Consider the following 27,715-nt stretch of genomic DNA (forward strand, 5'->3'; position numbering starts at 1 on the left):
GTCCTTCCCAGCCACCTCTCTGAACTATATCAGCTTTTTCCTTTTTGCTTTGGGCACTCATATTGCCCTCCCAGAGCCTTCTGGCCTTCCCCTAGACTTGCTGTACTTATCTACCCTCTGGCCCTCTAACAACATCTATTCTTCAGCAGAGCTCATCTTCCAGGCTGCTCTTCTGTCTTCTAAGTGAATTTGCATAATCATTCACAATTATCTCCTGCTCGGACATCGCAGGCGCTCCCAGGGTGACCTGTGCGACACTGAACAGCAATCTGCAGACAGTCTGGCCTCTGAGCTGCATCTTGGGAAAACAAGGCTAGAAAAAGGGTCTGCTAGGGCGGAAGCTTTGAACCAGATGGGAAAGGAGCTGATTTATATTTGCGAACAGTGTCCACTCACCTTCCCGCAACAGTTTAGCTCTTTTTCTAACTTGGAGTGTCACAAGCCCAATCAGCTCTTGGAATAGCTACAGCCAATTTAATTGCTGCAAAGGTCAGTCCCCAGGCAAAGTCTGTGTTAACATCACTGAGCTGCAATCCTGCCTTGGAGCTTTTATCTCAACAATAAGCTTCCTGGTATGTCTCAAAGTGCCCAGAAATGTTCATAACATTTCTTTTAGTTGCACAAACTTGATTTTTATTTTTCAGTTTCACGTCTAGTCCTGTTATTTCACTGCAGACCACTGATTTGCTGCACTTCATTCACAATAACCTGTAGAGAATAACTACTTGATATTCTGCCCACCTTCACCTGAAGGCAAGGGCATAAAATAGATGCTGGCTGCTGATAAGCAGGAATATCATCAGAGGGAAGCAGCTACAACACATATGTGATGTTAGCCCCCACACAGTACACTAATGTACCATGAGCCATTTTTGTCATTCTGCATGACTGAATTCTAGAGACCACAACTGAGACTTTTGAAATGCACAGATGGTCCTCGGATTGAATCTGTGCTTGTAACCATGCATTTGCTTTTGTTCAGTTACACCAAAAAAGGCAGTCCTCAGCTTGAAGAGTCAAGTATATAAATGCTACCTCAATGCATTAAGATACTGGTATACTGACAACACTGCCTTTCAGATGAACAGTTGGATTTCCATTTCAGGTTTAGCAGCTTGTGGGTACTTCAAAAAATGCAACACATTTTTGCCCTGAGTACAAGACGCACAAAGCACAAATACACAGTGAGCAAAACAAAAGAAGAAAAAAAAAGAATATGCTGAAAATTCTTTTCTCAAGTGAATAAAGCATTATTTTGTATTTTTAAGGCCACAGCAAACTCCTGCCGGTGCAGCTTTGGTGTGTGTGGAGTAAATAGGAGATAAAAGGCCTATGTCTGTTTGCATAGGAAATCTCTAACAGCTTAGCTATCTTTGGTCTCTACAACTCCCTGTTACGGGAGCCATCCTTGACGGTAATGGCGCTGGACACCACTATCAACAGCAGTAGAACAACACTGGAGGTGGCAGTTCTTGCTTAGCAGGCCATGAGCCACTTTTAAATGGCTTATGTAGAATTAGTGGTACACACACCATTGTTTTGGAACCCTGCTCTAAAGCAAAGCCAGTGAAAGCACTCAGCTTGCTCTGAATTTGGACTAGTAGGGTTCCCATCATATATCAATATAAAAGGTATTTTTTTCAGAGCTGGGAATTAGAATTAGATAAGACAATTTTCTGTTCATGTTCAGAAAAAAACAGCTTTGTTACTCAGCCCACCTCCACTTCTCACTAAAACCTTCCCTCTCGACTTTCTCTCTCATTTCATGTGATTCATTGCCTCTTTAATGAAGTCATAGAAACATATGACAGTTCCTTGCACTGCAGCAAGGCCTACTTGCTGATATTCAGGAATAAATCATTGCTTGACACTGAATTAATGCTCTACTCAACACCCTTTTGACTGCAGATGATTGCCCAAGTGTAAAAAAAAAAAAACATGTTGCCAACCCCTCCTTGCATATAGAGTCCATCTCCTCTGTGCTCAGCTCAATGACTGAGCACTGGCACAGGTTGCCCAGGCAGGTCGCGGAGTCTCCATCCTTGGAGATATTCAAAAGCTGTCTGGACACAGTCCTGGGCAACCAGCTCTACGAGGCCCTGCTTGAGCAGGGGGGGTTGGACCAGATGACCTCCAGGGGTCCCTTCCAACCTCAACCATCTTGTGACTCTGTAAATAAACTATCCCACTGAAATCAAATGAGCCCTCATGTGTGCTTTACTCAAGATGTCACTCTTTCTTCTTCTCCACCAAGTTACTTACCTGAAGCCATTCCCTGGGTCCTTGAAATTCAGGGCTTTCACAGAGAAGTTCAGGAGAGGGCGGGACAGCTTGGTAGCCAACATGCTTTCAATTAACACACTCTACCAACAGCGAGACTGTTTTCCCTTAGCTCTGCAATACAAGACAGCACCTCTTTATTTTGTAAAAGTTATTTTGTAAGTCATGCTGACTCCATGCATTTCAACAAGAACATAAAGTCCAAAGGAACTAATCTTTTCCCCCTGCAGTCCCTCACACCGAGATAAACAGTTCAACCTTCAGCCATCTCAAGATGCTTTTAAGTAAGGAAAAAGACTGTAAGTAAACTGACAAGCAGGGAGGCCTTTAAAGAAAATATCAGTTTCTCCTTCTTTAATGCATCTTTAACCGTATTCCCTGAAACAGCTAAAAATTAAGGTACTTACATGGAATATATTATTTCAAGTGAGCTATACGAAATAATTTTAAACTAAAATATAACTTCAAGTCATGGGTGATGTTATGTTACATGTTCCCAAAGCAATCCTTGGGCTTTACGGCTAGTACAGCCATGCAGTTAAAAATACATTTCTTTGTAATTAAGTTGCTGGTAATGCTAGACTATGCACAGGGAATGACCGTTAAACTCACTATGGGGTGAAAACAGCTCAAGAACAAGAGTTAAGTACAGAAAGTTAATTTCAGTCATATTCATCTCGGATAAAACCGATCCAGCGCACAAAAAACATCTCCCCAGCTTAATGCACAGCCTCCTTTGCTAAAGAGAAAACCGGTATCTAATTGTTAGGGCTTATTTGCATTTCTGCTAGGGCTGGGCTGCTGCTGCGGCAGCTTCAAGGCCTGCTGGGAAACAGGCCTCGACTAAAAACCAGTGAAATTACCACAAAAAGAGCACTTGTGCGGCACCCAGCTCGGAAGGGGGTGGTCCAGGCTCAGGAGGACTAGCTGTCTCCGGCAATCCTCAAAAATTCAGGGGTTTTGATCAAATTCGGGAGCTCGGTTGCTGCCCACGCTAATTTTTGTAAGGAATTTTGTTAAGGAGGGGGCGAGGGGACGGGCCTTCCCCGGGCAGGCTCCGCCGGCCCTGCCCCACGCAGGGGCGCGGCTCCCGAGGCCGGGAACGGGCTCACGGCGCTCGCCAAGGGCGCGCGAGTGCGTGGCGGCCCCGCGCCCGTGGGAGCAGAGGGGCATGGACAGGGGCGCGGCCTCCCACGCGTGAGCGGCGTGGGGCGGGCTGCAGGTGGAGGCCGCGCAGGGGGAGATGCCACCGCCCCCCCCCTTCCCGCCGCGGCCTGCCCCGCCCGGATCGCCCCCTCCCCGCGGGGGGGCAAGGTCACCGGGCGGCCCGGCAGCCCGGGGTCCGGCGGGGCCCGCCTGCCACTGCCGCCGCGACCCCTCCCGCGGAGGCCCCGAGGGGACGGCGGCGGAAGCGGGCCACTCGCACGTTACCTGGAGCCGGCGGGCCTGCTGGGCGCTGCTGCCGTTTGAATGAGGCTGGGCCGGTGCCCCGGCTGCCGGGGCGCGGCGGGGGACGGGCCGGGGGAAGGGCCGGGGCGGGCGCGGGCGGCGGCGCTGATAGGCTGCGGCCATGCGGGGCGCCGCGATGCTGCTGCTGGCGCTGGGCGCCGTGCTGCTGCTGGCGGGCGGCGGGCGGTGCCTGGCCCGCCGCCTCCTCCTGCTCCTGCCGCGGCGGGCCCGCCGCGCCCTGCCCGTGAGTACCGCGGCGAGGGGCCGGGGGGCTTCGGCCCCTTCTGGGGCTCGCCAGGGAGAAGCCTCCGGCGGCTGCCCCGGGGCCCAAAATGGCGCCGCGGCTCGGGGCCCGCCTCTGCCGCCGGCTGCGGTTTAACCGACGCGGGGCTGAGGCGTCGCGCGCGTCGCGCCTGTGGCAGCTGTACGCAGCCGAAAGGGCGCTGCCCGAGCGGGCGGCTGGGCTGGCGGAGGCTTAACGCAGGCACTGCGAGGGGAGATAAATGCCGAGCTGTGAAGGGCCTCGGGCAGGCTGCCGGCTCCTCCTGGGGCTCGGCCGCGGCCACGGTGTGGCTACCTGCTGCCGCCCTGCCCCCCCGCTGCGGCGAGACCCCGCTTTACCTCACAGGGTCACAGACAGTGGGCGCTGGATTTTGTTCCAGTTCTCTAAATTTGGAAGTGAGCGTAAGGGAGGAAAAAAAGCCCTGTGAATGGAACAGAATTGCATAACCGGTCTCTGTTATATGTTTTAAAAAAATAAAATGTCTGGGGTTCTTCCACTGGATTGGAGTTAACTTAGCTCTTGCTTACGCTCCAGACAACCTTTCTGCAGGCACTGGGAAGAACTTGCAAGTGAACATGGTTTTGTTCCAGGGCCGCCAGCTCCCTCCTGCCCCTCTGAAGTGGCCAGATAACAGCTTTGGCTCATTTGCAACCTCCTGCTTGGCTCTTCTTCCGTCCACTCTGTTCCTCTGACGTTCCCCATCCCTGTCCCACCTGAGAAAATACCTTCCCTTTAGTGAATATTTTCAGTTCCTTTTCCTGGGACTGAAAACCTCAGCTTCCTGACTCTGGAAGAAAGGAACAAGCAGAGTTTACTGTGTGACTGCTCTCATCCTCAAATTGATCTGTTTGATAACAAGAAGATAGTTGGGGAGGGCATAAAAGGGAATAGGATCCAGAAAACAAGTGACACAGTAGAAGAAGATAAAGTCTGGGCAAGCATGGGGGGTTCCCACATTGTCCAGAGTGACCGAGGCTGAAAAAGTAGCTTTACTTTCCTTAGCCTCTTTTGCAATAAATGTGTATAATATTGACAGATCACCTGCATGAGTAAAATAAATTCTGCTATTTAATAAAGCGATCATATCCCAGTAGGAAAGGCTAGTGAGGTGTGTGCACCTGAGCTGGCTGCGGGTTAAAATCAGGCTGCCTTGCTGGGGCTGTTTGAACTGTGTGGAACGTGTATTACAGTGCTGTGGATCACACAGCGAGGTTACAGACAGTGTTACCCTGCCCAGACGCCACAGCAGCACCTTCAGTACAAGAAGTTATTCTGCGCTCTTAGCAGGTCTCGGGTGCCCTGGCAGCACTGTACACGAGTGCCGTCTCCTGTGCAGTACTTCCTGAGAGCACTGTGTGACCATTACTGAGTAAGGCACCTGAAGTTCCTCAAAACGCTGATTAAGGTCACTGTGATGCCTGCTAGAGAGGTGGTAGCTAGTCCTCTCTGCCTGTCTCGGCACTGTGTCAAACTGTAAGCTGCAGACTGACCTTATCAAACTCTAGGAATGAGGCCCGTTAGGCCTTATCTTGGGACTTTCAAAAGATAAGGATGATCAGGCTTTTCTGTTTGCAGAGGTTTTTTGGGGATAGGATCTTTTTGGCTGGGAATGGGGTTGCTCCCTGCTCTCATCCCTGGCAGCTCTTTGTCGACCAGGCATGGCACAAAAGATGGGGGCAGCTACAGATGTGAGATCTGTTACATCCCTGGGGTTTTTGCACACTCGTTAGTGCTGCTGAGGCCTCAGTCTGTTATGAACCACGCTGCTGTAGTCACATGTTTTATTACCAGCAATTAGGGTAATAGCAATTAATAAATAATCACAGGAACTTCCTCATACTGTAAGTTGTTCCTTGCTTTTCTCCCCATTATAGGCAGCTGAGACCTCCTTTCTGTACATTTTAGTGGTTTGTTTTGGTTTTTGTTAACCAGAGAAAGCAAACCAGCTGCTGAGAGCTAAAAGCAGATGCACAAAGGAACACAGCCCAGCCATTTGCTTTTATTTCCTGCAGCTCAGCTCTGCCTAGACTGGTTGATGGAGCTAATGATGGTTGAGGATTGGGAATCTTTGTCTGCCCATCTTGGGTTCTGGAAGTGATCGCAACTCCTTGTCTCCTGCACAGTTCTTGCTCTTTTGGGAACTCCTCTGTCTTCAGGATTCAGAGGCAAAGGGTCTAGGGAGGTGAGGCAGAGAAAAGAGTCAAATTCTTTCTTTTCCATGGGCCAGCTTGCTGAATTATTGTGGGAGGTAACCTTGGCAAATTCTGTGATCTGGTTCATACTTGGTCCTCATCTCTCTTGGAGTTGTGTCACTGTAAATTAAATTCAGACTGAGCATTGTATATTTAATTCTCACTTATCTTTTGTCCTTTAGCTGTAGCTACCTTCAGAGCTTTAGTAGAGCTAGCCTGTAGCTGGGTGCTCTTTGTCTGAGTGTAGGAATCAGTGTTAATGTGGGTGTTCGTATGATAAATGCAGGACAGACTTTTGATCAGTTCTCATTTCAACTTCAGATCATGACTCCCCTTTGAAAGCAATAACTTCAAGATGAGTTATAGGAGAGGGTGTAGCTTATTTGCATATTGCTCTCTGCTTAGGCTCATCTTGAATTTGTGCAGTAATGGTCTGATTACTATCGCTGTGCAATTATTCCTTATTGCCACTTTGCTACTGTGCATGTCAGTAAAACAAGATCAGAGAGCACCGGTGATTGCCCCATTTCTGTCTGAAAAAGTGGCTGGACAAGCCGGTGCAATTCACACGTAACTAGTATAAAATACAAATGTTCATATTCCAGCTGTTGTTAATACAGTAACAGGGAATATTAGTTGCAGATATCTCCACAGAGATGGAAGTGACCTCACTTCCTTATTGCATTCTCTACATCTTTATTACTATATCACGTTATTGCCTCACAGATACGGTTTCAGTTTGGAGCAGCGTGCAGCACTGCAGCTGGGTGCCTGCTAGTTGGGTTAAGCGTTAGGAGTTCATTGCTTCACAGCTGTGGTGAGGAGAGCAGGGGAGAGATGGCTTTCAAGCAAAGAAGGAGGGTGTATGGGTGGTGTTTCACTACAGGCTTCTCTTCAGGATTTGGGATTGTTTTCAGATCTATCACAAGCCTGTTGTGTCATACCAGATGGAGTATCAAATCTTCTCTCTCAATTTATCTGTCAGTCAAAAGATAATAATAATGTAGGAGAGAACTGTAGGATTTGATAAGTTGTTCCTGTTAAGACTGCAGTGTTTCAGAAGGAAACCCTAACCTGTAGTCACATTCCTGCATGCTAAAATACAGCATGGGAAGTACTGCATAGAGTGGGAGTAGGTGGGGAACAGACGATGGAGAGTCACTGCAGATAAAAGAGCTGCTGTACAGTTCAAGCAGGTGACATGCTATCATTTGGATGTTTTCTATGCTGCTCTTTTTTATAATGCCTATGAGCTGGTAGATCACTAACTTCTTTTGAAATGTTTCTGTTCTGCTTTGGCCACTGATACTTGAAAGAAAGAGTTGCTGTTCTAGCTCAGGTATCAAGGCAACACAAATTGTTACAGACCAGCAACTGAATAAATTTAAGGTTTCACAGCAGTTGGGAGCTGGTTGTATTTCTACACAGGAGTCTTCTCACCTCATTTACGCTGATTGACCCAGCAGAACCTCCGCTGAAATTGCTGGCTTTAGACTGTGGTCAGGTTAGCATGCAGACTTGTGCATGGCCACTGTGACTTGCAGCTGGAATTGTACCTTCTAAACACTGGCTGGCCTGGGCTGCAGGGCTGCAAGCTCCTCCTGTGCTACGTTGCTGGGTGCTGGTGGTGCCTGTAGCATTGTGATATCTGATGATACCATGTTATTGTCTTTCTCCACACAGGCTGAAGGGAAGGCAGTGCTAATAACAGGCTGTGACAAAGGTTTTGGACATGCCTTGGCAAAACAGCTTCATGCAAAGGGATTTACTGTTTTTGCTGGATGCTTGCTTGTGGTGAGTAGTATTGATCAAAATTCTTCTTTGATTGGAGAAAAGTGTTTCTCAAGTTACAGCATCTTCATCTGCAGCCTCCGTTTACCCTAGTCCAAGACCTGAGGGAAGTGCAGTGGCAGGGATCATTACATCTTCCATTTGCCTGTTGCATCTTGTAATTCCTGTAATTCTGAGCTCTTTAGGGCAGGGACTGTCAACTGCACATCTGTACAGTAGCTTGCACAGTAGGGCACTGTTCACTGCTGGAAGCCTCTCAGCAATACCGCATCACACTCAATAAATCTGGTAGTCTAAGACTGCTATGGCACTATTGCTTTCTGTCTTCCCTGGCATCTCTGTTGCTGTCTTTCATTCTGTCACTTTCCTTTGGGGACACTCTCCTCAAACTTACCTCCAAGCTGCCTCTCCTGCTTTGTTCAGGTTCTGTTTCCAAAGTGTCTTCTAACTGTCCTTCTACAGCTTCTGTAGAAGTTACTCACTTTCTGCATAGCTGAATAAACAAATTTACTATACCTTTCTGGTATCTGTAGGTCTTACCCTCTGTCATCTATGTTTGGCAGATGGCATCACTTGTTGTAAAAGACCAGTTTAGGCACACTGAATCAGAAGGAGTTGCAGACCTGTCATGCCTGCTCTTGCAGGTAACCATGTTGTATAATCCTCTTTATAAACTGGGTCAGCTCCACTTCTATCTCTGCTGAGGTTTTACCCTTACTATGCTTTTTTGCTGTTTTGATAGTCAAAACTCATGTAATTTCTGACCTGAATTGTTCAAAATCTGTTCATACCCACTTGTTTCTCCATTTGAAGATGGCCATTTCAGCACAGGTGCTCAGGGAGTGATGATCACAGATTCCTGAGTAATGTGGAGGGCGAGAATAAACAAAAAAAGGTGGGCCTCATTGCCTGTGTGATCTCAGCGGAGGTTACGTTCTTCCACCACACCAGAAGGGAAAGTTATTATCAGCTGACATATTGTGTAACTTGAGAGCAAGAGAGTCCTGTTGGAAAATTGCCACTATTTGGAAATTTCCATGTGGAGGCTCTGTAAATCCTTCAGTAATCATGTCATACACTGCTTTGGGATGCCTGTCTCTGTGGTGATAGCAAGTCACTCACTTTGCAGAGCAGCAGGTGTAGGGAGCAGAGAGGAGAGGCAAGGTAAGAGTGGTCTGAGAGGGCTGTTCAGAAGGCAGTATGCTAACTGTGGACCAGAGAGGGCCAGGCTCCATTTGAAGCCACATAAAGAAAATAAATGCTCCTGAAGTGAGCCTTGCTTGCTTGTTTTATTGATGAAAAAAAAACATATTACTTCTTGATCACAGACTATTACCTGTCCCAGAACGGCCAGGCAGCTCTTAGCATCCCCTCTGATCTGGCCTGGCAACTTCTTACTCAAAACCAAAATTTTTGTGGTTCCATACGTATATTGTGTGTGGAAGTGGAAAATGCATCAGCAATCATAGTTGATCTGCAGGTGACGTTCAGTAGATGAACTGAGCACTTGACTCTGAAGGGGTAGAGAGTGGGATAATGTGATTTTTCTTGTTCTGTGTGTTAATAAATTTTCAGGAGACCTTGGCTCAGAGCCCCAGGATTTCACTTGTGTTTTTTGCGCCCCCCCCCCCCCCCCCCCCCCCCAGATTGTTAGTGTTGTCTTATCTGCTGTTAGGTGCATCTGAAGGACAGGGTCTGGTGCTAACACAGTTACCTGGATAGCTGTTGCAAAAATATTACAGCCAAATGCTTTCTACGGTTCTTGGGACAGCCAGCATTCTCATGGAACAGCCTTGTGTTTTAGATGGTTGAGGGAGATAACAGCCTAGGAATTTAAAATTTGATGAGCAAGAGCTTACTGAAAACCTAACGGTAGAATGCACGTGAGATGAAAATGGTTATAAATCTAGAGCTGACTGCTCCAAGAAAAGGAAGCATATAGTGACTGCAGAAAAGCATGATGGATCCAAAAGAAGCAGAAAACACCAGTGAAGTCAGGGAGCTGTCAGGTCAGATCATTTGTGAAGAACAAGGTATAAGCATATGAGAGATTATTGCGATAAGTGAAGCAGTGCACATGCAGTGTGGCTAAGGATGCAGCTACCCAAAGGTAACTGGGCATGTGTATGTAACTGCTCATGACAAATGCAAGGAAATTTACCCCGTCATGAGAGAAGTGTGAGCTGCTGTAGGTTCGCTGCAGGGTCAGAGCAGGTATGGGGGCTGTTGTCATAGAGCAGGTGCCAGGCTATTAGTTCACACATAGTTACTGCATCATCACTTGCATGCTTTTATACTGCGAATTAAAAGATCCCTGATGTACTAGCCACCACAGAAAGCTCTTGCATGAAATGCAAGATGATACAGTCAGGTGCATCAGGAGCTTTTTAATGATCAGACAGTCAAAAATAAAGCTACAGGAATAACAAGAATACTGCAGGCAGGCTGGGATGGAACTGGAGATGATCAAGTGCAAAAGGGATTTCATTTAGCAAGGGCAAGTAAGTCCACAGAGAAATTTTCTGTTAATATATTAGGATTAAGATGGAAAACCACACAGAAATCAATTACAAAATAACCTGAAAAGTAGAAAGTAAAGAAAAAGTTGAAATAATAGTTGTCTTATTTTCTTTGATCTTACTGAAAAAAAGGATAAATTTGTTTTCAGATGCCTGCTGCCAGCAGTTTTCATGAGGACTGCAGGCAAGAAAAGGGAAAGAACAGGAAATGTTTACATAAATGGATCTGTTCAAGTTCACCAGGCCTGACAAAATGTACTGAAGAGCATTTAAAGGGTGAGCCATTGTGATTTCTGCCCCATGGGTGGTACTTTCAGGAGCACCTGGAGGCCAGGGGATTTCCAGAAGGCTGAAAGAGGGCAGAAATTGTACTTTCCTTCTCAAAGGAGACAGACCTCTGGAATTGCCAACAGGCAGCTCACCTTCAGTGTGCTAGATGAAGTTCCGACACACTGATCTGTCAGTTTTACAAATCTCTAGATCATAGTGTGATACACATTGCCTGTATAAGTTTACTGGGAACAGACTGTGCCATGTCAGTCTAATCTCATTCTGGCTAAGCAGCAGAGTGGTTAAAGGGGAAGGAATAAATGTATCCTGAATAAGGGTTTTGACACAGTCCCTCATGATAGTCTCATGAGCAAACTTAGGCTCTAAGCCTGTGACTGCTGTTCAGTCCCAGTGAAATGTTCTTGGAAGTGCCCCCTGGAATAGAGTTCACTTGGAAAAAAATTGTGCATGGTGCCAAGCAGGGAGGATTGCAGGCCCTTTGGGGAATAGGGTTCAAAATGATCCTGATAGATCAGATGGAGTCTGAAATCAATTAGATGGAATCCAGTAATGACAAATACAAGGTGTTCTGCCTAGGAAACGCAGGAAGGGAGTGGGTGGATAGGCAGCAGTGGGAGGGGGACTGGTGCAGATGGAGCAAGCCAGCCAGATCCATGGTTGTTCAGCATTGTGTTTGTCGCTTCCTGATTCCCACTGACACCTTGCTGCAGGCGCCCAAGTGCTTGCCAGGACCTAATCCTGAATCCCACGAGCTTCCCTGAGGAAAGGCCATGGCTCAGTCCGTTACAGGAGAGCTCTCTGCTGACAAGCCGCTGTGTGATCTGCCTGTTCCTCAGCACCAGCTGTATTGGGATCCTCCGAACCAGAGCAGGGGAGAGGAGTGAGCGAGGGGAAGGGGAGGCACCCAAAAGCTGGAGCAAGGCTCCTCTGCTGGGTGGAGAGGGCTTGTGTGGCTGTTGGGCTCCCCGCCCAGGAGCAGCCCCTGCTAGGCAGAGGGTGGGGTGGGCAGCTGGAGCCGTGCTGGGCTGCGAGGGCAGGATAACCGGGGGAAATGAGATAGCTGGGAGGAAACGGCAAAGTCCCACTGAAGGCCTCTCTGGAGAGTACTTGGGCAGCAGGCTGGGCTGGAGCAGGGCGGCTTTCAATTCTGATGGAACTGGGAAGGGGAAGCTGAGAGATTCTCTGAAAGGACAAAAACCAGACAAAAAAAAGTGACAGCAAAGGGAGGAGGGGAGAGGTTTTGCAGGAGCAGTTGGGCCATTGCTGCCAGCACCCTGCTCAACTCATGCTGCTCTGTAGCTCCTGCTGGTGAGTCCCAAGGCCATGAAGGCTATCCCAGGGAGGACAGCCTGGCTGCTGCCACGGGAACTGCTCCAGGTATTTTCCCAGCCAGCAAATCTACCATTTAAAAAACAAAGAGGAAGTACGATGTGGCTATCTGAACAGGGAATGTGCTTACAGCCCCTGAAGACCACAGAACATAAGATGATGTTCACTTCTTTCCATAAAAATACATGGCTGCTTCATTTGTGAAGAGGTTTTCTGGACATCAGTTAAGAAATTTGTTTTACAGTTAAATAGTGGCTGAGGTGGTGTCTGCAACTATGAAAAGTGGTTCCAATTGATATTGCATGTTGAAGTCAGTCTTCCAAAATCAATATGTTTTGTCAACAATGAATGAATTGTAGCTGGGAAGGTAACTTTGCAGATTGAGTTGCATTGGTGATAGAGGAAAATTCAGTTCAATATGAATAATGCAAACTATTTATACTGGATTTTTAAGTTGCTGGCCTATGACTTTGTTTCTCAAAAAACAGTAGAAGTATTTCTTGTATAGTTTGTAGGGATTATGACAGATTAAAAAACATGCAGGGAAAGACATGGACCTGTTGGAGTGGGTCCAGAGGAGGGCCACAAAAATGATCAGAGGGATGGAACACCTCTCCTATGAGGAAAGGCTGAGAGAGTTGGCATTATTCAGTCTGGAGAAGAGAAGGCTCTGGGGAGACTTTACTGTGGCCTTTCAATACTTCAAGGGGGCTTATAAGAAAGATGGGGACAAACTTTTTAGCAGGGCCTGTTGCGATAGGGCAAGGGGTAATGGTTTTAAACTAAAAGAGGGTAGATTGAGACTAGATAGAAGGAAGAAATTTTTTACAGTGAGGGTGGTGACACACTGGAATGGGTTGCCCAGAGACGTGGTAGATGCCCCATCCCTGGAAACATTCAAGGTCAGGTTGGACGGGGCTCTGAGCAACCTGCTCTAGTTGAAGATGTCCCTGCTCATTGCAGGGGGATTGGCCTAGATGACCTTTAAAGGTCCCTTCCAACCCAAACTATTCTGATTCTGCTATTCTGTGAAAGGTGTTTTCAGTGCTCTGAAGTGACAACTGAGTACAGATATTGTTAAGTTTTTGTTTCCATATAGATACAGTAAATCTCTCTCTTTACAAGCTGAATTAGCCCCACTTTATTCACTGTTAAGTAGCTGAAAGTTGCTTTGTATAATTCGGTGAGATGCAAGAGTATCTTCCAGAAATATAGCGAGGCATCACACAACCATCACCCGTTTCAAAGGGAATATAATACTTTGGTGACTATGTTATTAACAACTTGTAATGCTACTTTCAGAGATTCTTTTCGTGGCTAGATAAGAGGGCTAGACACAGTATGTTGCCGCATTTGATGCGCATTAGAAAAGCTTCAGGTTTTTGTTTGCTTTTTTTGTGGTACCTGGAAATAAGTCAGCTGTGAAATGATATGCAGCCATGGGGCCAGAAACTCATTCCTACAGCTCCAGTGTAACTATATATTGATTTTCAAGAGAGCTACCCTGTTTTGCTCAAGGCTGTGATGGACATTTCAGCTCTTTTCCTTCATTACACGTCGTTGTTTCAATGGACGTGTATTGAACATTACATGTCATTGTTCACTGGACTATACTCATTAAATAGCCTGAGATATGTATAGAAAAACTAAGTGGTTACGTGTTTTTTATATCAGCCTGGCTGCAGAGGCAGCTGAGCAGGTGACTGTGGGAGGGCTGCTCACCTTGTTTGCCCTTGTGCTGTGGGAGTTGGTATCAAGTGCTCAAGGAAGAGTGGCAGCCAGGCATGGTGACTCACCAATTCATAACTTCTTCCTCCCTAACGAGGCAGAGCCTGTGATTCAGGGAGTAGTTTGGTGAATTAAATCTCGAGCTTGCTGTGGAACTGCATGGCTAATCTGTGCTCTTTTCACTTGTACTTGTTATATACCACCTGAGCAAGGCTGTAAGGCTTAGGCAGCAATCCTGTCTGGAAGTGACCAGGTAAAATTTGGAATTTGAACTGTGTTTTGGTTTGACTAAACAAAAAACCTCAACACAATAGTAACAGAATCTCTAATGATAGCGGGGCAGGGAGAGGAAAGAAAGGAAAAGGATAGAAAGGAAAGCAGAGCCATCATGTTCTTATTACCTATAGTGTGAAAAAAAAAAAAAGAGACTTGTTCTTGCTTCCTCAGCCAGAATCTCCTCCTTTTATGGCTCATGTCTGTAATCTTGTCATTACGTGGCAGATCTCCACTGTGCATGTATTCCTGTGCATCCTGTTCTGCTGTGTAGTAAGAGCAAAATATTATTATGATACAGGTCAGCTGTAAATGTTTCCTGCTGTATCCTGTAGCATCAGCCTATTTGCTGTTAGGCATGCCAAAGGTGTCCCTGCTGTCTTGTTTCCAAAGTGGTCTGACAATACTATTTCGTTAGAAGCCAGGCAATATTTTGGAGTATGGTGGCTAATTAGCCTTTTCCTTTTAAGCCAGAAAATCTGAGTCTGATTTATGTACAAGTGTTTGCTATGTTACCTGCAGAGCATGGAGACTGAGGCAGCGGGGAGTCACCCACAGTTATCCCAGGCTGGTGCAGTATTTGACAGCGTTAAGAATGTGACACCCTTTGTGTGACTAGCAAACAGCAGGAACTTTGCGGTCCTTCAGAGTAGTGGGTCGCTGATGCAGATGTAGGGGCTGTGCTGGAGGGAATAGGAGGATGGCCATGGGTTGCACGCTGGTTCGTGTGGCTCACATGCCTATTTGTGCACCAGGCTTATACCTCTGTGTGCAATTTCAGTAGCTTTTATTTCCTGTCCACATGAACATGCCTGGCCCCAAGGTGCATTACTGTTCCTTGTCTGTCTTAGCAGGACATCTTTCTTTTCTGCTGAGCAGGATGAGAATGGAGACGGAGCCAGGGAGCTGAAGAACATGAAGTCAGATCGCATGAAAGTGCTACAGATGGATGTGTGCAGTGACCAGGAAGTGGCTCAGGCTGTGGATTTTGTGAAGAGGACCCTGAAGGAGCCAGAGGAAGGTACATGGGGATGTTTGTATTTCCACAGAATCCTTCCTACAGTGCAGGCCATGCACTGGCCAGGTTGTTCCCTCTCTGCACCACCAAAAGAGGGTTAACAAGCCTGGAGGCCGGTGACAGTGTGTGGCTGGCAGTCAGGCAGTGCTGTACCTGGGTCAGTGAGGAGAATTGTCTTGCTGTTGATGCGCTGGCCACAGGGAAAGAGACCATGACTGGCTGAAGGATTAGGCTCTAACTCTACATCCCATGAAAAGTGATGAGTGGCAGCAAGCCCGCAAGAGCCTGTCTCTTTCTCCTTGAGTGTCTGTGAAGCGCATAGGATGGCCAGAGCCTGATCCCCTCTTGGTGCTCCTGCTGCAGCCTGGCTCACGCAGACCTTTCCATAGTGACCCTTCTAGTGAAGAGGTGACGGGCCCTGGCTGTTTAATGCTGTCGCTTCTGCTGTGCTGGTACAACCTGTTTGTGTAATTGAGTGCTGAGCTGGAGCACAAAACGGACCTGCCCCCAAACTTGGATTATTCTTCAGCCAGGTCAATCCATGCCTTCAGTTTGCCATGCAACATCCCAGAGGTGATATGAGGCAGGATCCAGGATGGGCTTGGCATAGAACACCTTAATCCACATGCCACCTTAAGCACGAGTCCAACTCATGGACCCTAAGAGCACATGAAAGAAGACAGGAGTCCCTTCTGCATGCTTTCTTCCTTCTTGGAAGTGGTTTGGTAGTGGGATGTGAGCTTACAGTCGGAGCCTGGTATGACACCACCTAACCTCTTCCCATGTGGTGAGGTTGTGAGGCTTCTTGCCCTGCATACGTTTCTCTGCAGCTCAGTAGCAAGCTGGACAGCAGCTGTAGACCCAAGCTGAGGGTGGACTGAAGTTTCACATCTGTGGCTCCAGGACTTAAGGGTCATGTGGCTGGAGGGTGGTTGCTCCTCTTGAAACTTGGATGAGGCTGCCATGGGCCTGTCTTTGTTCACAGCAAGTATAAAGCTAGTAAATAACAATAGCTCTAATCTTCATGCAAATTACATGAGCACACCCTACCTCCTAAAACAAGCATATGAAATGTAACCAAGTTACGTACAAGCTCTGATCCCACACATGTTCTCTCTGCATGATTTTCCTTCCTACACAATCACCTAGCCCTCGTCACACATTTCACAGCTTCTCAAGCTTTTCCTGAAGAGCCCAGCAACAGCAGTGGTGGCACAGAGCCATTTCCCACTGAGTGAAAGCTTGTAAGGGAGCAGTTCTGTTGCCTCTATAAATGCAGCAGTGTTTGCAAAACCGTGTGTGTAGCAGTGACAGAGAAGTCTTGCATCCTTGATCAGCAAGTTGGACCGGTTCCTCCTGCTCTTGAGAGTCTTACCCTGTAGTTGTTTGCTCCAGCGCAGTGTGCAAAGCCGCAAAGGCTTCTTTTTAGGCCCATCAGTGTGACTGAGGTTTGGGGCTTGCCAATAAACAGCGCTCAATAAATAAGTGCTGGAACGTAGACACTGTTCAGGCTGAGGTGCCTTGCACAGAGCTGCTTGTTGCACACTGAGTGTGGCCCCAGAGGAGCTAGTGCAGAACAGTTCTTGCGCTGTACATTTATACCTCTTCTCCCTGTGCTGTGTACATAAGGCTAAACTCATTTCGATAGGAGTGCCCCTGTTTGTTTTCAATCTTATGCAGTTCCCACTGTGTTGTTGACACTAAAGAAATAATAGTGATAAGGCTCCGCTCAATAAACACATTGCTGTCCAGCAAACAGCCCTGTGACCAGGTACCTATCAGCACTTTGTTCTGTTGGTAATGTGACCTGATCAGAGAGCAATGAAATTCCAAGAATGAACTATTGTAAATAATGTTTTCATGAACGTCCCTGAATCTAACCTCGTAACCCAAGAAATGGGAAATAGTTGTAGAGAAATTTAGAATCAGGAATACTCTGCAGAGGTCAGTTTGGGACTGACAGTTTAAGTCTTTTGTAGTCTTTGGTAAATCCCTGCCAAATTTGCTCTGCATAGCTTCTTGTTACTGGTGAAATTACACCATCAGATGCCCTGTTTCCATGGTCCTCCTGCTAGCAATTAGAGCCTGCTTTGCAGTGGCACAGGGGACCCCATTCAGGCTGAGATGCTGTGCTGGCTGCCAGATGAGTGTGAATTTCAGAGTTATCATGACCCATTAAAGCTGGCAGCTTCAATAAGTGCAGCAGCAACAGGCAGGGGATCTTGGGCAGAGCTGGAGTAGAACTACCTGACTGCAGCATTTGGAAATTTGAATTAATAACAATGGAACTAAGGATAGGTGAGCAAGATGTTTTCTTGGCTTTTGCTGCAGGCCACAACTTACTTAGCTGTTATCCCAACAGCCCCTGGGGCTGTTGTGGTCTGGTGGGGATTGGGAAAGGGTTCTTCTGGAGAAGGATAGAGCTGCAGGCCAGTGAACTGGAGCAATATTCATCACTGTCTGTCAGAGACAGGTGTGCAGGGCAAAAGCGATGCTGGGATCACCATGTGAGAGCTGGGAGATGCGGGAATGGTGGCAGCTATAATAGGCAAATCCATCTGGGACAGACCATGAGATAAAGGTTAATGCACTGTTATCACTGGGTAGGACATGACCTTCTCTGGTCTGCTATACATGGCTGGTCAACAGCCTTCAGGGAAAACGAACTTAGCTGGGAATGGGGCAAGGTTACTAGGGCCGGTGTGAGAGTAGAGAGCCAGTCTAGCAAGGGCATGTTGGTGTTTTTAAATGTACCAGGAGGATAAGTTCCATTGGTATTTACTGGGGAATTATGGAATATTGCAATTTGCTTAGAGGGCCATGTTTGGTGCAATACATGGTTACTATCTGACCATAAATAAATATAGGCTGGAAGTTATTGAAAGACTTTGATACGTCAGGGCAGGGAAGCTATGGAGCAGAGGCAGGGCAAACAGCCCAAAAATTTTTGAGAGAGAGCTCGATAAGTTTTATCAACAGGGTGGCATGACGTGGGTGCTTTTGATAGCAATGTCAGAGCTCCCTGGACATGAAGACTCCTTCTTAGCCCTGTGTGTGTTGTTGGTGCTAAGAGGAATGTCAGGAAGTAGAAAGGGGCCCCGACTCCAGCTGACTAGTTAGACAGTGAAAAATAACCATGGTATATGGCAGGACATCTAATGAGGAGCAACTCTGTTATCTTGTTCCAGCTCTTCTGTTAGTTCCTCCTGCAGTTTATGTCTGCATAGTTCTGTGCTTCAACAAATTCACAAAGTATGGACTCAGTCCTACAAATGTTGCCACTGGGACTCCTGCAGTAATCGCTTCAAAGGGTCAAGTCCTCAGTGACCTGCTAAGTCCTGGACATGTAAGGGTTACCATGTGCAGAAGTTCTTGGTAAGCATGGTGAATTTAATTTTGACAGGACTGCATGCACAAAAGATGTTCATTTTTAAGGTCTAGTAGTTTTAAGGGTTGGTTGTAAGTTTGCCATCTTCTGCTATAGTTAGGATTGAGGGAAACCAAATACCTGAACTAAAATACAGCAGCTGTTAGTCATGCCATGAACCTGCAGATCAATACCATGCACTCTCCAAAACAGCAAGTCAGAGTTGTGAAGGGGATTTAGAAATCCAAGATACTTGTTTTCCTTCCTTTTTTTTTTTTTTAATTTGAGGGAAAGTCCAGCCCCCTCCAAATTGGAAAAGCCATGATAAAGTCACTGAGTGAAGACAAACCTGGGACCAACAGGAAGCGTAAAAGAGCATCAGCCAGATCCAGCCATACAAAGCCCCAGGACAGCATTTGGCCTTAGAGGAGACATTCAGGGAGGCAATGCTTGTGTGACCCCATCACTCTCCCTGGCCCTCCAAACAAGCCCCACTGGTTTCACTTCTGGTATACCAGGAGTGTATTTCATCTCTTTGTTGGGTTTCCTCTCTAACTTTTTTCTACAAAAGTGCCCAGTTCTTTGTCAAGGGGTTGGGTTACTTTGAACAGCAAGGAAAACTGCTTCTCTGTGACACTGTTCCTCGTTCCACTCTTTAACCATGTGTTTGTTGGCAGGTCTGTGGGGCCTGGTGAACAATGCTGGCGTCTCGACCTTTGGAGAGGTGGAATTTGCGAGTTTAGACAACTACAAGAAGGTGGCAGAGATCAACCTTTGGGGCACTGTGAGGGTGACAAAGGCTTTCCTGCCCCTCATTCGCAGAGCTAAAGGTACATGCTGGGCAGTGTGGCAAGACTCCGAGAGAGTCCTTGCAGCACAGCAAAGAGATGTAGCTAAAAATCATGACTCAGACTCTGCTTCGAGGAATGCCTGTGCAGTCCAAGGAGGGTGTCTGAGGCATGCAGGCACACTAGACAGCAGGGTTCAAAGTGCAGTGTAAGCATTTGGTGGTGTGGGCCACTCTGGGGGCAGTCTAGGCACCTACACAGCAGGTGCTATCTTAAACATCCCAGCATATCAGAGACCTTCATGCAGTGCTGGCAGATATGACACAGGACCCCAGGCCACCTTTAGAAAAAGTGACTGGAGGCCAGACAAGGTAATTCTGGCCTCCAAAGTCCACCAAGTGCTTGTGTTTGGATAACTGAATCTTCCCCCTTCATATTATTCAATTCACAGATGAATGCAGAGTGGTAGTGGTGGAATAAATGAGGGTCAATAACAGCCATTTTAGATATCTTACAAGACAACAGTATTATCAAAAGTCTTTATTTTATTGAAAAAATAAGAAAAAAGATATGTTCTTTTCAGAACTCTGAAAAGCTTCTTTATTTAGCACGTGTGGGAGAGTGCTGGCACAGCTGTGTGTTCTGTGAGGACAGAAAGGGGTTATGTTGAGAAGATTGCTCAGATACCATCTCGAGAAAGTAAATACCAACTAAACAAGCCCCATCTCACTACAAAAGGTAGCTTACCCATCAGGTCAGCAGGTGGTTCTCGCAGTCCCTCTAACCTGCATTTAGGTCTGGAATGAGAGAGCAGAGCCACCCACTTGTTTCTCAGCTAAAATTTCAAGCTGCAGAAGGGTGTCATGCTCCACGGCTGTGAAAATCTTCTCTGTAAAAATAGCTGGTGAGATTTCAAGGGCCTGTTTGTAAGTGCATCTGAAACCATAATTGCACAGGTCTTAGGGAAGGACAGAGCCACCCACAGAGGAGTGACCACTGCTGTCACTGCTCCTAGGCAGTGCATGATCTAACACAAGCTGCCAGAGCTCTGCAATTGGGCTGAAATCATGGGCTGCTGGTGGGAGTTAGGGCAATTGCTCTTTGCTGCCCCGTAGATAGCAGCATGTCAAGTCTCCTCTCCATTTGTCCCAGGCATATAGCACTCTAGGCGCTCCTGGCTGGCCAGCTGGGTGAGCAGGCTGTGCTGCTCATGCTGCAGGTTCAGAGAAACCTCTACTGGTTCTCTGCCATCCAGCTCAGGTCTAGAAGCATGTAGCTGTGTTAGGCAGAGTGGCTGCAGATGAGCTGTCATGCTCACAGAAGGAACCAGAATGCTTGTATGGCATCGCGCTGTTGTGTGCTTTCCAGTTCATAACCCTGCTAGCTGAGAGCTTGAATCCTTTTCTAGCAAGACGCAGGAGTGGGGCACACTGATGTGAGAGCACACAGCTAGTAGCGTCAGAAGATCTGGGTATGGCAATACTTGGAAATTAGGAGGGAAATGTGTTGTTTGCTTTGTAAATCCTTTTTAGTACAGAGGCAGGCATGTATACCATCCATGGAGGAGGTCAGAGCAGGGGCTAGCCTTGCTTGAGTCAGGAGAGAGAGGCTGCTTGATAGGGGATTTGAACACCTCTTCAAGATTCAGATTTTACAAATTGGCATCATCCAACAAAGCACCTTTTAACTGGGATGTTCTGGCTGCTTCTTCTGCAGCCCATTATCTCTCCCTGCTCTTTTCTCTCTAGGCCGTGTGGTGAATATCACAAGCATGTTGGGACGGATGGTGAGTCCATCTCGCTCCTGCTATTGCATTTCCAAGTTTGGTGTGGCAGCCTTCTCTGACTGCCTCCGGCAGGAGATGTACCGCTGGGGTGTCAGAGTCATCCTCGTTGAGCCCAGTAACTTTGTGGCAGCGACAGGCATCCTGACGGCAGACAGCATCGACAAGCAGGCTGAGGCACTGTGGAGTGAAGCCAGCAACACCGTGCAGGAGGACTATGGGAGGGAGTATTTCACTCGCCACGTGGCCCTGATGAAGTCCTTCATTAACAGTGGCCTGAAGGACATGTCTCTGGTCTTGAATGACATCACCGATGCGCTCACTTCCACGCACCCAAACAACCGTTACAATCCCATGGAGGCCTACTGGTGGGTGAGGCTGCAAGTCATGACTCATCTGCCCACTGCCATTGCTGACTGGCTTTACATCCCTGGAGCCCCCCTGTAAATGGCCGCCCTTCAGGCATCCTTCCAGTGCTCATACATACGCACAGGTTAGAGCTGACTTAGGGCTGTCTGTACCCATTGCTGATGCATCTCCCCTGTAGACGCATGTGCTTTCACTTTGGGTTATGGCTTCAAGTCTTGTGTTTTGGGATGCTGAGAACAGCATGGCTTTTTTGTTTCTTTTCCTAATCCTTGCTCTTTGTATTCCCTGCTGTCCTGATTAAAGTTGAAAGGTGTTTTCCTTTTAACTGTGGAGGAGACAGAGGAAAGTTAATGTAATGGGTAAAATATGTGGCTAGTGTAATTAGGTCAGCAGAGTCCCCCCAGTGATAAATTTGGCTTATTAATGGGCTCTTGCTTTTCCTTACAAGGACAGGCTGCTAATAGCAGAGCAAAGCTGTTGCTATGAGATGTCTCGAAGGGAGAAACTAAAATGGGAAACAAAAGCAGAGTTTTCCATTTGATTGAAAATGGGTCAGTCACAGCCTTCCGTTGTTTTCATGATACTGCTAGGAAGCTCTGCTGCACTGTGACTGTCTGCTCTTTCCAGGAAAACAGCACCACTGCCTCCAAACAGCCTCATTACCTAGCTCGGGGGGGTCAGATCCCTGCAAAGAAGGGTTCTTCCCTCCCAGCACTGTGGCCAGGAGCTTCTAGAGCCAGCAGCTGCGGACAGGCTGGGCAGGGAAGAGCCCTGCTAATAATGAGTGAGGTCTGAGCCATCCCTCAGTCAGTCCCTGTGGATGCTGGGACTTGCAGCCTCTCTCAACCCGTTATTGATGAGCTTTGCAGGACAGGCTTGAATCTGATGTAGCAAACAAATTTGGCTCCTGTGACTGCTCTACCTTAGGTACCAGTGCCTGAACTACTCAGCTGTGGTACAGACACTGTCCAGCTGTCCCCCCTGCTTCGCCCACATCACTGCCCCATGCTAGGCTCCCTCTTGCTCATGAGGGAGCTGCTCTTGCTTTCCCAAATGAGTTTTTTGGTTTCATCTCCTCTGCAGTTGAACAGTGACAGGGGCACTGTGCAGCCAGTGTGGCCTGACTATGAGCTCTGGAAGGGTGCTTTAAGCGACATGTTTCCTTTTTTTAATATTGCACATTGAAATTTCCATGTCACACGTGATTGTCTCCTCAGAGAACTTCCTGATAACTGGTATGAGCTACTTTTGCACAGTATCCCCAAGGGTCTCTCCTGTTGGCCATATACAGGGATTTCAGTCATTTTCCAAGTGCTGGGGCTGCCTGGCTTCATGCCCCATTCCCTCTGTCCCAGCAGTGACCACTAGTGGAGCAGCCAGCAGGCGGTGGGCACTGCTGGCCAGGCTGGGACCCTACCCTCCCACTCGAGGGACCAGCTTTCCCTTCTACTGCTAAACTTCTTTCTGTTTTGTCCTGTGGGAGATTTAAGTGATTATGAAAAGAGCTTATTGTTTGTTCTTCTTCATCTGTGTCTGCTAGCTCTGACTTGGAAACTGTGCCATAAACTTTTTATATGCTGCTGGCTGTAAATGCTTGGAGTCTGTATGCAGCTGTGAATGCTGTGATGCCTGAGGAGGACAGCAGGCTTCCCTTGGAGATGCTGTGGATGTAGCTTGTATTACAAGTAACAACTACCGGAAGTGCTGGCTGTGCAGTTCTTTTCTATTCCAGATCATCAGCACATGGAGATTGCCTGGGATCCAGGACTCAGAACGATCCCACTGAACTGCAGCTTAAGCAGTGTTGTAATCACTTCTGCCCCTGCACTGTGAAATGTGAGTAACGTTAAGTAGCACTGATTTGCACAGAGAGAAAAATAAACTGAGAGATCTGTAAAGCACATGTTTGTGTCTCCAGTGCTTATTTCTGCATTGTTTTCCCCACCCCCTTTGCATCTGAGGTCGGGATTTAATTGGGCTCAGTAATTAAGGAGGTGGCAGTGGTTCAGCAGGTAGTGAGACTGTGGACGCTCAGTGAGAACTGCCTGGAGCAGAACGGGCAGCATGACCCATTTCATCAGCAGAAGGCAGCTAGAGAGGCCTCTCTGCAAACACACACACCGTCAGTGTTTGTATTTTATGTGGTTTCCCTCAAAGGACAGTGTTGAGAGAGTGGCGCTGCGCATTATTCATTGCCTCAGCGCTCTGCGTGTAACTAATCCAAATGCTACAGCTGCCTGATAGTAAGGATTAGCTCTTTTCACAGACAGAACAGAGACTTGCAAGCCAAGAAGTGTCCAAGGCCATGCAAGGACCTTGTGGCCGAGTCAGGGTTAGGACTTCATAGCATGTGAGCCACAGTCCTTTCCTCTGCCCCCTGAGAAGTGCTCAGGTGAGCTGTCAGTGCCTGATCTGGTTTCTGCCTGGGTGGGGAGCTCTGGGTGGACGTCTGTAGGCTAGAGGAGCAGAGTGCTGGTGCGGGAAGAGCAAGTATCAAGTGTTTCTGTATGGTGCAGATGATCATGTGAACTCTGAGCCAGCGGAGCAAAGCCAAGATGACCGAGCAGGTCCCTTCCCATCTTGAGCTTCCAGCAGCCATTTGGTGTCCAGTGAAAACTTGGTTCTGAAATCTGTTCCCCTGTTGTTTCATACCATAGTGCTGCATTAATGCAGGCATTGTGGGCAGATTGTTGCCCTGCTGGTAAGTAACAGAGGGAAGAAATCTTAATTCCATTTGACAGTGACCTTCAAAGCTGGAGGGCGGAGGAGACAGAAGGGAGTTCAGTGAAACCCCCTGGAAGTCCATGCTCATGGCTGCTGTGGTATCCTATAAGGAGTTCGGCTGCCACAGGTGCCTGTGGCTTTTTTTCAAGGGCCAGCTGCTGAGGCCATGGCAGTGTCCTAGCTTTTTCTGCATGTTTCTATCAATGCTTTGGAAGACAGCAATGGTACAGCTCCTTGGTGCACCCTTTATTTAGCCTTTGTAAAGTGTTTCTTTTTTCCCTTTCAGATCAGCATGGTTCTCTATGATGACACTGGGCACCAAGAGGTGGTCCTCTGCATGTCATGTTTGCTCTGGTTCAGCATAACACAGCAAGGGGCCTCCTGGGGTCTCCCAAGCAAGCACTGTGAGTCTGGATACTCCAGATTGCTTTGGGTTCTTTCTGTCTTGACCAAAAACCAAGTCCCAAACCAGTGGCAAGTGCCAGTGTGTGTCCCAGACCTCATGGCACCTGTGGCTCCTGGTTTAGCCCCAACATGAAACCTCCACTAGCAGCAAAGGGACAGTTTAGAAGACAAAAAGTTTATTGCAGGTGAAGTGAATAAAGATCATCTCTAAAAGCCAAGAGAAACCAGAAGTCTCTTCTGAGTGGCAAAAGTTGCAGAGGAAGTGGTTCATTTCAGGCAGAGGAGAGAAGCAGCAAGTTGCTATGGAGATCCCTCAGTGATAGTCCTGTATGCGTTTAGCTGTACAATGAGCTACACAGAGGATGGGAATGTATGCTTCTTCCTCTGGACTTCAAAAGTCTTTACCACCATCACGAGTGGGTGACGTCCTAGGTTTGCTGTTCTGATGTGGCTGAAGATCTCAAATGCAGAGCTGGCCAGGAGGCATGCTGTACCAAATGCAAGCTGTGTAGTGTTACCAGGATCTATGCTCAACAGTCTGCTGGGCTGACAGGCAAGACCCAGCATTTGGATGAATGTTTGTAGGCAGTGGGATGTCATTTCTCTTACATAATGTTGACCATCAGGCTATTTCGTGTGCCACTTTCCTCCCAAGTGGTGGCCCTGTAGGTGCGGTCTCGTTACTGAGCACTGGCCAAAAATAATCACAAGGGATGCCAGAGTGTTAGCAAAGCGGCTGCCTCTCCTCTGCCTAGCAGGCCCAGGTAATGGATATTCCTTTTCCTGGCCAGATGATGCATATGACTGACTCACGCCATGTTGGCACTGTCTGCTATGTAACCTGTTGCTTTGACACCTGGGATGGAGTTGATAGGTGTTAGGGGAAAGTTTAGGATTTGAGAAGCTCTTGCACGTCTGGCTTTGAACCTGCAGCTGAGGAACTGCCCACTGCCAGAAATGGTATTGGGCAAAGGAGGCCAGTGATGGCAGTTGTTCTCACACACAGCAGCAGCCCTGAAAACAGGACGGCAGCCCTCCTCTGCCCTAGGTCAGAGCATTACCTCTGCTTTCCCTGCTCCTAAAGGTTTCTGCCTGGGTACTCAGTGCCTCTTGGGTGGGCTGCCTCCCCTGGGACTTCTTGTCTTTAAGAAGAAATCAATCAGCTTTATCAGTTGGAAAAAATTAAGTTTTAAACATATCAAATGAAGATTGGGAAGCTGTGCTAAAGATCTCTACAACAGCCACCACAGGTCAGAAAGGCCGCTGAGGTTCTGCCTTGCAGAGAGATGCCGGCCCAGCCAGCAGCCAGGGCAGTGCATGGCAGCAGGAGACCTTCGCAGGCTTGCTGCTTCTGCAGGGAGCTCTGCTCGTCGGCACCCAGCTCTGCAACAGTGCCACCCAGCGCACCCTGGAACAGGAGTCTCGCTTAGCATTTCAGAAACTTTAAGACCTAGGAAACCCAGGATGGGTTTATCTTTCTAGCTTGGAAACGCCCCCTGAACAGGGTGGTGCTGTGTAAATAGCAACGGCAGCACCTGTCCTTCTGGCTGGGGTTTTGAAACATGAGTTTTCAGCTTCTTCTGCAACCACAATGCTGAGAAATGTCTTAGAAACAAACCAAAACCAGTATCAGCAGGTTTCTCAGCCAGCAGCCTGAGCCCTGGGGATTGGAGAGATGCTACAAATAGCATGAGAATTTGCAACGGAGCCAGCTCCACCTCCGGGGCCTGGTCTGGAGCCAGATACAGTTAATTCATTCTCAGCAGTGCTAGAAGGGCCACAGGGATGCTACCAATACGGCCATATCGTCCTCTCCCCTGGCACTCGTTCAGGGAGGGAGCAGACCTGTGCCTTCACCTCAAAACACCCATGTGAAATAGTACTTTTGCCCTGACAGAAGCTCATCAGGAGGCACAAAGCGGCCGTGCGTGCAGGTCTCCTGCAGCGTGCAGTGCCTTCTCTTGCGGTGTCTCGGTAGTGGACCAGCTCTTCAGAGCACTCCGCAGGATGCAGGGAGAGGTGTGCGCTGCCCTGACGAACTGTGCTGTGAGCACTGCTCCTGCTGCAGGCATGCGGGCAGCGGGGCTGGCCGGCGGCATCGGCTCGCTGGTGCAGAAGGCAGCTCTGGGCACAGTGCTTGGCCGAGTCAGTGTTCAGGTGCAGTTATCATGCACATGCTGCAGTGAACATGCAGTAATTCACTTCCCTCAGGGTGGTTTAATTTGGTTCCCTGAGGTGGTTTGCCTCGCAGCACTTTTTGCCAACAGAGCAGTAACAGAGTGGGTCTCCGCCCATGCCCTTGCCTGTGGATGTGCAGTATTGCTTTCCTCTGCCCTTAACAGAGAAGCTGTTTGTGTTTTGGTCCCATAGGTATCGTCAGGGAGGCATTTTTCTGGTCCCTTCTGACAAAGCACATCATTATCACCTTATCCTTAATGAAGGAACCCCTGCCACAAGGCAGCTTCGAGCCCCAAGGAATCAATATGGAGAAAGAGTCTGAAGTTTTCTGGCTTTTTGGAAAAATATCTGTATTTTTAAGAGTGAGGGTTTCCCAGACTCAATGGTACTGCTATGCCATTGCCAGCTTTGCAGTTTCATAGCCCTTGCATCATGAAATTGGCCCAAATACCGTGAGTTTTATGGGTTTGCTTTGAAGAGCACATGGTGACATTTGGTCTGCCTACCAATTCCTTGCTCTTGCCTTCTCTTGTGCCTGCCTGTTCCTAGCTAGCATGGCACAAGGTTGTCCACCCCCCAAGCATGGCCCCTTGTATGAAAGCTCTTTCTTGTGCAGGACCTGGCAGATGATGTTTTGAAGAGCAGTGACGTTTTCCAGTCTTTTCCAGCTCCAGCAGACAGCCGGAGCAGTTCTGATCACCTGAAAGTCTAGCAGATCTTCCTTCACTGTGTTTGCCAAGACATCAATAAAAGTAGAAACAGGTAAAATGAAAGAAAGAATTTCTGCTTTGATTTTAGAGAGGGCATTCAGCAGAGTAACCAGATAAGAGCTGGTCTGTTTTAATGGTATAATGGAAAGACTTCTGCCTAGGACTGCGATCAAGCAGTTCTGGTCCTGGCCCTGCCACTGGCTTACTAAGTGTCCTGAACAAACCCCTCTGCCTGCGC

At 47.8% G+C, this 27,715-nt stretch overlaps 2 protein-coding genes across 8 annotated transcripts in view; one reads left to right on the forward strand and one right to left on the reverse strand.

The window, feature by feature from the left end:
* The window catches only part of BDH1 (3-hydroxybutyrate dehydrogenase 1), a 17,053-nt gene extending 13,200 nt beyond the window's left edge, over positions 1–3,853 (reverse strand). For 3 of the 4 annotated variants that reach the window (XM_072866808.1, XM_072866805.1, XM_072866807.1), the window contains exons 1-2: positions 3,712–3,853; positions 2,263–2,394 (exon numbers count right to left, since the gene is read on the reverse strand). In XM_072866808.1, the coding sequence (XP_072722909.1) occupies positions 2,263–2,345 (83 nt within the window). In that variant the 5' untranslated portion in view covers positions 2,346–2,394; positions 3,712–3,853. Of the gene's footprint in view, positions 1–2,262; positions 2,395–3,143; positions 3,286–3,711 lie in introns of those variants that run through there. The other variant, XM_072866806.1, reaches the window with a different exon arrangement.
* Positions 3,842–23,424, forward strand: LOC140653969 (D-beta-hydroxybutyrate dehydrogenase, mitochondrial-like). 4 transcript variants are annotated; one of them, XM_072866810.1, is made up of 5 exons: positions 3,842–3,973; positions 7,888–7,998; positions 14,987–15,156; positions 19,198–19,350; positions 21,057–23,423. In XM_072866810.1, exons 2-5 carry the CDS (start codon positions 7,937–7,939, stop codon positions 21,536–21,538), a joined length of 867 nt encoding a protein of 288 aa, XP_072722911.1. In that variant the 5' UTR covers positions 3,842–3,973; positions 7,888–7,936; the 3' UTR covers positions 21,539–23,423. The 4 variants fall into 4 exon arrangements, with proteins under 4 accessions (XP_072722911.1, XP_072722912.1, XP_072722910.1 ...); XM_072866811.1 differs by having other exon boundaries at positions 14,990–15,156; positions 21,057–23,422; XM_072866809.1 differs by having other exon boundaries at positions 3,848–3,973; positions 15,015–15,156; positions 21,057–23,421.
* Positions 23,425–27,715: the final 4,291 nt, after the last annotated feature.

Source organism: Ciconia boyciana, chromosome 7 (genome assembly GCF_034638445.1).
Source record: "Ciconia boyciana chromosome 7, ASM3463844v1, whole genome shotgun sequence".
Taxonomy (NCBI): domain Eukaryota; kingdom Metazoa; phylum Chordata; class Aves; order Ciconiiformes; family Ciconiidae; genus Ciconia; species Ciconia boyciana.

What these genes read in the sequence shown, in the direction of transcription:
- LOC140653969 (XM_072866809.1), top strand. Translation starts at nt 3,851, where the DNA reads ATGCGGGGCGCCGCGATGCTGCTGCTGGCGCTGGGCGCCGTGCTGCTG. An exon ending in TTGCTGGATGCTTGCTTGTG is followed by an intron (nt 7,999 to 15,014) that starts GTGAGTAGTATT and finishes TCTGCTGAGCAG; the next exon opens with GATGAGAATGGAGACGGAGC. An exon ending in CCTCATTCGCAGAGCTAAAG is followed by an intron (nt 19,351 to 21,056) that starts GTACATGCTGGG and finishes TTTTCTCTCTAG; the next exon opens with GCCGTGTGGTGAATATCACA.